The sequence below is a fragment of the Pyrus communis genome, chromosome 1 (assembly GCF_041283825.1).
Source record: "Pyrus communis isolate YQ-2024b chromosome 1, ASM4128382v1, whole genome shotgun sequence".
NCBI classification, from domain to species: Eukaryota; Viridiplantae; Streptophyta; class Magnoliopsida; order Rosales; family Rosaceae; genus Pyrus; species Pyrus communis.
In genome coordinates this window covers 490,265-500,000 of record NC_142565.1, presented here as the reverse complement: position 1 = coordinate 500,000, position 9,736 = coordinate 490,265, and the positions used below count along the sequence as shown (strand labels likewise).

The 9,736-nt window shown below is 41.9% G+C and overlaps 3 protein-coding genes across 3 annotated transcripts; 2 read left to right on the top strand and 1 right to left on the bottom strand.

Annotated features, from left to right (window-relative positions):
* The first annotated feature begins 157 nt into the window (after positions 1-157).
* On the top strand, positions 158-2,518 carry LOC137720538 (UNC93-like protein 1). The gene is made up of 2 exons (XM_068459622.2): positions 158-1,872; positions 2,057-2,518. The coding sequence occupies exons 1-2, from the start codon at positions 716-718 to the stop codon at positions 2,286-2,288; spliced, it is 1,389 nt and encodes a 462-aa protein (XP_068315723.2). The 5' UTR covers positions 158-715; the 3' UTR covers positions 2,289-2,518.
* A 4,018-nt stretch (positions 2,519-6,536) lies between these two features.
* On the top strand, positions 6,537-8,713 carry LOC137720255 (UNC93-like protein 1). Its single transcript, XM_068459297.2, has 2 exons — positions 6,537-8,117; positions 8,302-8,713. Exons 1-2 carry the CDS (start codon positions 6,961-6,963, stop codon positions 8,531-8,533), a joined length of 1,389 nt encoding a protein of 462 aa, XP_068315398.2. The 5' UTR covers positions 6,537-6,960; the 3' UTR covers positions 8,534-8,713.
* A 226-nt stretch (positions 8,714-8,939) lies between these two features.
* LOC137721028 (uncharacterized) lies at positions 8,940-9,736 on the bottom strand. The gene has a single exon (XM_068460151.2). The coding sequence runs from the start codon at positions 9,614-9,616 to the stop codon at positions 9,113-9,115; it is 504 nt and encodes a 167-aa protein (XP_068316252.2). The 5' UTR covers positions 9,617-9,736; the 3' UTR covers positions 8,940-9,112.

The following is a 9,736-nucleotide window of genomic DNA, read 5'->3' as shown; positions in this document are numbered from 1 at the left end:
CGAATCATGCTCTTAATAATAAATAATACATCGTTATTATGGAGAGATTTTTCAATTATCGGAAACATGGCCTGATACACCAATAAAATAGAATTATACGTTATATGTTATTCGTACGTCTTTATTTCTTTAACGCTCACACCATCAAAGTTGTTTTGGATCTTCACACTTTTGTCTCTCTTTTCTTGGACCATGAATCAAGGACAGTTTGGCATTGACATATACTCATATGCCCATTCCCACTTGGGAATTAAAATACAAGATTCTCTTCCACCCATAATCTAACGAATGATTAAAAATTTGAAACTGTGATTTTTTTATGCATATTCATATCCCGTCCCGTCGGGATTAAGGATTTATAATCCGACTTTTCTCAGCATCATTCCCACACGCCCCGCTGGACTCTGAAAGCCCAGACAAAGCGTGGACTCCAGAAAATGTCATTTGTAATGCATTCTTTGTCCAATCCGAGGGTCCTTGTCCGTTTTGACCCTTGCAATTAGTCCCGGACTATTCGTCCCGAGCTAAATCCATCTGCTAACCACAACCACATATGTAAGTTCATCCTTTCTACTCTCCACTCAAATCCCGTAAATTAGATTAGTTTAGAATATTGCTGTTAAAAATCTCGGATCCCAATTCCATTTGGCGTTCAAAGGGAGGAACTTTGTAATCAAAATCACATAAAGTCGTAAAATTTATCATCTGGGATTCGATGGTTTCCGAAGGAGTGGAAGAATCGGGAGGCACGGAGGTGCCCCAGTCGAAATTCAGGTACAACTCGCCGTTTGTCCAAGTGAGTTTGATCGGATTGGTCTGTTTCTGCTGCCCTGGCATGTTCAACGCCCTCTCTGGCATGGGCGGCGGAGGCCAGGTCGACCCGACTGCCTCCAACAACGCCTCCACCGCCCTCTATACCACCTTCGCCGTCTTCGGCATCCTCGGTGGCGGCATCTACAATATCCTCGGCCCCCGCCTCACTCTCCTCTCCGCCTGCTCCACCTACGTCCTCTACGCCGGCTCTTTCCTCTACTACAACCACCACAAGCACCAGGCTTTCGCTATTGTCGCCGGAGCAATTCTCGGAATCGGCGCCGGCCTCCTCTGGGCCGGCCAAGGCGCCATCATGACGTCATACCCTCCCCCGAACCGAAAGGGGACATACATCTCGATTTTCTGGAGCATTTTCAACATGGGTGGCGTCATCGGTGGACTAATTCCCTTCATCCTTAATTACCACCGGAGCGAAGCGGCTTCCGTCAACGACGCAACTTACATTGGGTTCATGATTTTCATGTCCATTGGGACTCTTTTATCCCTCGGTATCCTGCCCCCCAGCAAAGTTGTCCGGGACGACGGGACTAAATGTACGGACATTCAGTACTCAGATGTTACGACTGAGGCCATTGAGATTGCCAAGCTGTTTACAAATTGGCAAATGCTTCTTATAATCCCGGCTGCTTGGTCGAGCAATTTTTTCTACACCTACCAGTTCAACAACGTCAATCAAATTATGTTTAATCTGAGGACTAGAGGATTGAACAATGTGTTCTACTGGGGAGCGCAAATGTTGGGGTCCGTCGGGATTGGATACGTTATGGATTTCAGCTTCAAGAGCAGGAGGATGAGGGGTTTCGCGGGCATTTCAGTGGTTGGTGTTCTCGGGACTACAATTTGGATTGGCGGACTTGTCAACCAGCTCAACTACTCTCGCAGTGATTTGCCTGAGAAATTGGATTTTAAGGACTCTGGCTCTGCTTTCGCAGGACCCTTCGTGTTGTATTTTAGTTTTGGGCTGCTTGATGCCATGTTCCAGAGCATGGTTTACTGGGTCATTGGAGCCTTGGCTGATAACTCTGAAATTCTAAGCAGGTAACAGGATATTCCTTGCTTCTCAAGTTTTTAATTTCTCAATGATCTTCGTGCGTTTAGGCATTTTTTCGTGCGCAGACATGGACAATCCTATCTAATCCTGCGCACGAAATGTGGCCTTAGTTACAGTCACAGAACAAAGTGTGATGCTAAAAACTCATAATTTTGTGCATGTTTTGTACAGGTATGTTGGATTCTACAAGGGAATACAGAGTGCAGGGGCAGCAGTTGCTTGGCAAGTCGACACGCGCAAGGCATCCTTCCTCTCCCAATTGGTTACCAATTTCGCGCTCAACACCGTGAGTTATCCGCTGCTCGTGGTTCTGATCTTGCTGGCCGTGAAGGATGAAGGTAAGGCTGATGTGGAGGAATTTACCAAGCAGAAGGTTGCTGAGACTGTAGCCTCAGAGAAGTGATCATGATGATTTAATTAGCAGATCAAATTAGTCATAAGCCATCCGAATATTTGTTTTAATTACACGTTCATACAATCGAATCTTCACAAATTAGTGTATCATGTTCAAATTGTCAAGTATTTTACTGAGTTATCAAAGTTCATGATTTGAAAAAATGTTGGAATGATTCGTTCCTGAGCACAGGCCTGCTTCTGTCATGCTTAGAAATTCAATGATCTCCAGTTTTCAAACGGGCACCTAAGGCTAAGGGAATGAATATTGGCGTAGGTCAGTTGCTCACTTGCACCTTGAGTTTGAATCCGACTCTCCATAGAAAGGAAATGGCGGTTGTAATTAACATTATCTGTGACAAATTTTATTCTTAAAACGTACATGATCAATATATAATTCTGACATGTACGTATAAATTAAATAAAATACAGGATTTTCACTACTTTTGGAGTCACAAAAATTCATCAGACACAAAGTGCGCCAATATCCATCGTCAACACTGTTGTTGCACCTCATGGCTTTAGGGTTCTTGTTTTTTGGGATACATTAATTAATGCATAGCTGAATTTTGAAAATGTTTTAAAATTATTGAAATTATTTTCGGTACAAATTGATGCGTTACAAAAGCACTTAGGTACTTTTTGGAGCAACACCAAATATATATTTTTTGTAAGAAGTACTTAAACGTTTTTCTAAGATCCACTTGATTTATACTAAGAATTGGTTTCAAAAATATTTTTACCAAAAACAGTTTCAATCATTTTAAAAACACTTTCAAACAAATCTTTAATCACTCAAAGCGACACTTGAGTGGTTCTTGAGAGGGGCCTCGTGGGGGTTTAAGTGCCGCTTGAGGGCATCGAGAGGGCTCAAGCATTTGTGTTTTAACTTTCACGTACGTGGTCCTCGATTTCGACTCGATACTTGATGTCTTTGTCGGATCTTGTGGTAGATTAGCATCTACTTCCACAAACTACAGTAGAAAATGGTGTTTAACATCACCATCTGGCATGTGCGTTTGCGTTTGAAGGTTACGTCGGATTGGGATCGCCTCCGGATCCTAGCTTGCGGAACCAACTGACCAGACGATCATCTTGCCGTGTTTTGCATGATTTTTTTTTAATTTTTTAATTTTTTATATTTAAATTGATTCTTGGCTACATAATAAAAAATAGAAGGATGAGATCTTTGGTCAGTTGACTCCGTACAGTGGGATCCAGAGGTGATCTCAGTCCGGTTACATCAACATCAAATTCAGACTTTTTTGTGCCATACGCCAAACAAGTTCAAAACAACAAGCCACTCTTACTTGACAATTACTCCCTTAGGCTTGGGGAAAAAAAATACAATTATTCGATGGGTAATGCTAGGAAGATATTTGGTTTAAAAGTTTAGTCGTTCTAACATTATTCTTACTCGATTATTTGGGCTTGTAAATTAGACATAAACGAAGTTTAATTAATTATTGAATCATTTGATGTTATGAAAAACAAGAGACTAGGATTATACGTTGCTGATGTGGAGCTTAAGTTAGTTACGATATTGTTTCCACTTTTTACCCAACTAGGAGTCATGCTCTTAATAATAAAGAATACACCGCTTTTGTAAAGAGATTTTTTTGTATGTTGGGAACACTAATACACTAAATATAAGTGCAATAACACAATTAGTTAGAAACTTAAAAAAAAAAAAAATTACATTTGATGTACCGAACCATGTTTCTGTCACTCTAAAAAATTTCTAGCTAGTGTCTTTATTTTAGTAGCACTTGTACCATCTAAGTTGTTTTTGTTCTTCATACTTTGTCTCTCTTTTCTTACACCATGAATCAAGGACTATGTGGCATGGACGTATAGTTTTTCCCACATGGGGATTAAAAATACAAGATTCCTTTCCACCTATGTAGGATTCTAACAAATGATACCGAATCCCTGAATTCAAATTGAAGTAATATATTATTTTTTATGGATATTCAAATCCCGTCCCGCCGGGATAAAGGTTTTATAATCCGATTTGACCCTTGCAATTAGTCCCGGACAAATATCATCCCGAGCTAAATCCATCGGCTAATCACAGCCACATGTCAGTTCATCACTCCTTATCCGTAATTTTATAGAAAAACTAATGAAAATAAATTGAAAACTTTGAGTTTTAACGATAAAGATAAAATAAATAGCGAAGTGAATAGTATCAGGATTGACTTTTTAGAATAAAAATATGATTTTTTTGTTAAAATAAACAGTACCGGAAACTTTTCGTTAAAATCCTTTAATTTTATTGCTTTCCACTCTCCACTCAAATCCCACTTCTAGTAAATTAGATTAGTTTAGAATAATGGAAAAAAAAGCCGAATTCCCAAATTCTCAAAAAGTCGTTAAATTTATATCTGGGATATGGGTGTCGAAGGAGTGGAAGAATCGGGAGGCACGAAGGTGCTCCAATCGAAATTCAGGTACAACTCACCTTTTGTTCAAGTGAGTCTCATTGGATCGGTCTGTTTCTGCTGCTCTGGCATGTTCAACGCCCTCTCCGGCATAGAGTTTGACTTCTCTCAGTTGTTTGCCAATTCAACCAGTTACTGGGTCCTTTCACACCAGACATTTTTCATCGTTGGATGCTTTTGTTGTTGTTTTAGCCAAAAGGTAAGACATGTCCACTTAATATGAGCAGTAGATCAGGTTTTCTTTGGCCCGTTAAATTTCGAAGGCCGCCTTACTTGTGGTGTGTATTTGCTGGTAGGTGACTGGATTGGGCTGTCTAAATCCTAATCTATGTTTTTATGACATGTTAAAAGCCTTTTGGAGTTTTAACCACTCGGGCAACGCTCGAGCAGTGCTTAAGAGGCCTCGATGGGGGTCCGAGTGCCACTTGAAGGGGCCTCGACAGGGCTCGAGCATTGCTCCGGATTATCTTGACGGGTTTTCGTCATATTGTTAAACGTCTTTTAGTAAGGAAGGGTCGTAATCGTGGAGCAATAATGTGTTTGACTTTCGAATACCTCGTCCCAGATTTCGATTTGATACTTTATGTGTTCGTTGGATCTTGTTGCAGATTAGGATCTACTTCCCAAAACTATAGTAGAAAATGGTGTACAGCCAAAGTCTATAATCTTGAAACGTGCGTTATCCCTGTATCCTTTCCACAACCCTATTGCTGGTGGTCCGTTCTTGGACCACCATAAGCACTGATGAAAAGTCAATCACATCTTATTAAAATTTGTATGATTATTTTGAAATATTAATACAGTAATACTCTCGGCGTATGTAAACATTTAAGTCATCATGATATTGTGTTTGTATCTTAAGTCAGTCGCACAACAGTAATAATTGAACTCTGAACAAGATTATAAAAGTTGCTTGAGTAATGAACTTATTTAACAAAAACTCATTCATTTGGGAGACCAAGTTTACAATTGTCGAATGTTTTTTTTTTTCCACAAACCAACAAAAACAATAATCTTCTTCTCAAGAAAGCTCAATAACTTCCTATTGAAATGAGTTTTTATTCCTTTTATTTTCTTCAAAATGAAACTAATTAGTGATTTCATCATAATAATCTACTTTTTATAGACCGAAAAATTCACAGAACGTATTGAAATGAGTTTTTGGTCGATCAGGAATTGCAGCCAGCCGCCCTGCCGTTTACTGAGCTAATAATGCCAAATGCTTCAACATCACTTGCTGCGTTTGCGTTTGATGGGTTTGTCAATGTCAGCAGCAAATTTAGACTTTTCTGTGAAGTATGCCAAACAAGTTGAAAACAACATAGCCACTCTTAATTTATTAAAATTTCTCCCTCGCGCTTGGGAAGGAATATACAATTACTTGATTATCTATGCCTGCATAATCATATTAGACAAACCAAGTTTAATTAATTACTGAATTATTTGATGTTTCGGAAAATAAAAGATTATACGTTGCAGACGTGAGTTTAAGTTGGATAAGATATTGTTCCCGTTTTTTACCCAACTTCAAATCATGCTCTTAATAATAAATAATACATCGTTATTATAGAGAGATTTTTCAATTGTCAGTAACATTACCTGATACACCAATAAAATAGAATTATACGTAATATTTTATCCGTACGTCTTGATTTCTTTAACGCTCACACCATCAAAGTTGTTTTGGATCTTCACACTTTTGTCTCTCTTTTCTTGGACCATGAATCAAGGACAGTTTGTCATTGACATATACTCATATGCCCATTCCCACGTGGGAATTAAAATACAAGATTCTCTTCCACCCATAATCTAACGAATGATTAAAAATTTGAAACTGTGATTTTTTTTTTATGCATGTTCATATCCCGTATTAAGGATTTATAATCCGACTTTTCTCAGCATCATTCTCACACGCCCCGCTGGACTCTGAAAGCCCAGACAAAGCGTGGACTCCAGAAAATGTCGTTTGTTATGCATTCCTTGTCCAATCCAAGGGTCCTTGTCCGTTTTGACCCTTGCAATTAGTCCCGGACTATTTCGTCCCGAGCTAAATCCATCTGCTAACCACAACCACATATGTCAGTTCATCCTTTCTACTCTCCACTAAAATCCCGTAAATTAGATTAGTTTAGAATATTGCTGTTAAAAATCTCGGATCCCAATTCCATTTGGCGTTCAAAGGGAGGAACTTTGTAATCAAAATCACATAAAGTCGTAAAATTTATCATCTGGGATTCGATGGTTTCCGAAGGAGTGGAAGAATCGGGAGGCACGGAGGTGCCCCAGTCGAAATTCAGGTACAACTCGCCGTTTGTCCAAGTGAGTTTGATCGGATTGGTCTGTTTCTGCTGCCCTGGCATGTTCATGGCCCTCGCTGGCATGGGCGGCGGAGGCCAGGTCGACCCGACTGCCTCCAACAACGCCTCCACCGCCCTCTATGCCACCTTCGCCGTCTTCGGCATCCTCGGTGGCGGCATCTACAATATCCGCGGCCCCCGCCTCACTCTCCTCTCCGCCTGCTCCACCTACGTCCTCTACGCCGGCTCTTTCCTCTACTACAACCACCACAAGCACCAGGCTTTCGCTATTGTCGCCGGAGCAATCCTCGGAATCGGCGCCGGCCTCCTCTGGGCCGGCCAAGGCGCCATCATGACGTCATACCCTCCCCCGAACCGAAAGGGGACATACATCTCGATTTTCTGGAGCATTTTCAGCATGGGTGGCGTCATCGGTGGACTAATTCCCTTCATCCTTAATTACCACCGGAGCGAAGCGGCTTCCGTCAACGACGCAACTTACATTGGGTTCATGATTTTCATGTCCATTGGGACTCTTTTATCCCTCGGTATCCTGCCCGCCAGCAAAGTTGTCCGGGACGACGGGACTAAATGTACGGACATTCAGTACTCAGATGTTACGACTGAGGCCATTGAGATTGCCAAGCTGTTTACACATTGGCAAATGCTTCTTATAATCCCGGCTGCTTGGTCGAGCAATTTTTTCTACACCTACCAGTTCAACAACGTTAATCAAATTATGTTTAATATGAGGACTAGAGGATTGAACAATGTGTTCTACTGGGGAGCGCAAATGTTGGGGTCCGTCGGGATTGGATACGTTATGGATTTCAGCTTCAAGAGCAGGAGGATGAGGGGTTTCGCGGGCATTTCAGTGGTTGGTGTTCTCGGGACTACAATTTGGATTGGCGGACTTGTCAACCAGCTCAACTACTCTCGCAGTGATTTGCCTGAGAAGTTGGATTTTAAGGACTCCGGCTCTGCTTTCGCAGGACCCTTCGTGTTGTATTTTAGTTTTGGGCTGCTTGATGCCATGTTCCAGAGCATGGTTTACTGGGTCATTGGAGCCTTGGCTGATAACTCTGAAATTCTAAGCAGGTAACTGTATATTCCTTGCTTCTCAAGTTTTTAATTTCTCAATGATCTTCGTGCGTTTAGGCATTTTTTCGTGCGCAGGCGTGGACAATCCTATCCAATCCTGCGCACGAAATGTGGCCTTAGTTACAGTCACAGAACAAAGTGTGATGCTAAAAACTCATAATTTTGTGCATGTTTTGTACAGGTATGTTGGATTCTACAAGGGAATACAGAGTGCAGGGGCAGCAGTTGCTTGGCAAGTCGACACGCGCAAGGCATCCTTCCTCTCCCAATTGGTTACCAATTTCGCGCTCAACACCGTGAGTTATCCGCTGCTCGTGGTTCTGATCTTGCTGGCCGTGAAGGATGAAGGTAAGGCTGATGTGGAGGAATTTACCAAGGAGAAGGTTGCTGTGACTGTAGCCTCAGAGAAGTGATCATGATGATTTAATTAGCAGATCAAATTAGTCATAAGCCATCCGAATATTTGTTTTAATTACACGTTCATACAATCGAATCTTCACAAATTAGTGTATCATGTTCAAATTGTCAAGTAGTTTACTGAGTTATCAAAGTTCATGATTTGAAAAAATGTTGGAATGATTCGTTCCTGAGCACAGGCCTGCTTCTGTCATGCTTAGAAATTCAATGATCTCCAGTTTTCAAACGGGCACCTAAGGCTAAGGGAATGAATATTGGCGTAGGTCAGTTGCTCACTTGCACCTGAGTTTGAATCCGACTCTCCATAGAAAGGAAATGGCGGTTGTAATTAACATTATCTGTGACAAATTTTATTCTTAAAACGTACATGATCAATATATAATTCTAGCATGTACATAAAAATTAAATAAAATACGGGATTTTCACTACTTTTTTGGAGTCCCAAAAATTCATCAGACACAAAGTGCGCCAATATCCATCGTCAACACTGTTGTTACACCTCATGGCTTTAGGGTTCTTGTTTTTTGGGATACATTAATTAATGCATAGCCGGATTGGAAGCGCGTGCGATGCGATTAAACAGTGACAAGAGGTGCATCTTTAGCCTTGTCCTCTGAGGCGACAGGAGCTGCTGCCTTTGCTACATTCTCCTCTGTGGCCTTTGGTTTGATATCCGCCGCTGGCTTCTCTTCTTTCGCCTTCGGTGCAGGCTCCTCCACCAGCTCTTTCTCCTTGGTCTCCTTCACAGCCTCAACGAGATTGATCTCCGCTAGTTGCTTGACAGCAACTTCCGCTTCCTCTTTTGGCTTCTTGGTTGCTACCACCTCAGCCTCTGCCGCAACAGCAGGTGCGGCCGCAGCCTCAACCTCCTCTTCCTTTGGCTTTGAGAGGTCTATCAATGGTGCTTCATTGGTGGTCTCCTCTTGTTTTGCAGCCTCGGTGGTAGTAGCAGTGGTGCTAGTAGTAGTGGCCTCGCCCTCCTGAGGACCATCAGCCTTCTTGGGGCTGGTGGTCTCGCTGGGGAGGGCCTCTGGGCGAGGGGTGTCGAACTCCTTTGGCTTGCTCGCACAGCCTCCCATGATTTGATTGGGTCGATGGGACGAGTGAGCGAGTCTCTGGAGTTGGACGCCGGGGTCCTGAATTAGGTATTTATCAAAGGAGAGGAGGGTGTTTGAGGCTGAGGGAAAATGTTTTAGGAC

Bases quoted from the DNA above. Each gene is read 5' to 3' on its own strand.
- LOC137720255 (XM_068459297.2), top strand. From the start codon at position 6,961: ATGGTTTCCGAAGGAGTGGAAGAATCGGGAGGCACGGAGGTGCCCCAG. The intron at 8,118-8,301 runs GTAACTGTATAT...TGTTTTGTACAG, and splicing joins AACTCTGAAATTCTAAGCAG to GTATGTTGGATTCTACAAGG.
- LOC137720538 (XM_068459622.2), top strand. From the start codon at position 716: ATGGTTTCCGAAGGAGTGGAAGAATCGGGAGGCACGGAGGTGCCCCAG. The intron at 1,873-2,056 runs GTAACAGGATAT...TGTTTTGTACAG, and splicing joins AACTCTGAAATTCTAAGCAG to GTATGTTGGATTCTACAAGG.
- LOC137721028 (XM_068460151.2), bottom strand. From the start codon at position 9,616: ATGGGAGGCTGTGCGAGCAAGCCAAAGGAGTTCGACACCCCTCGCCCA.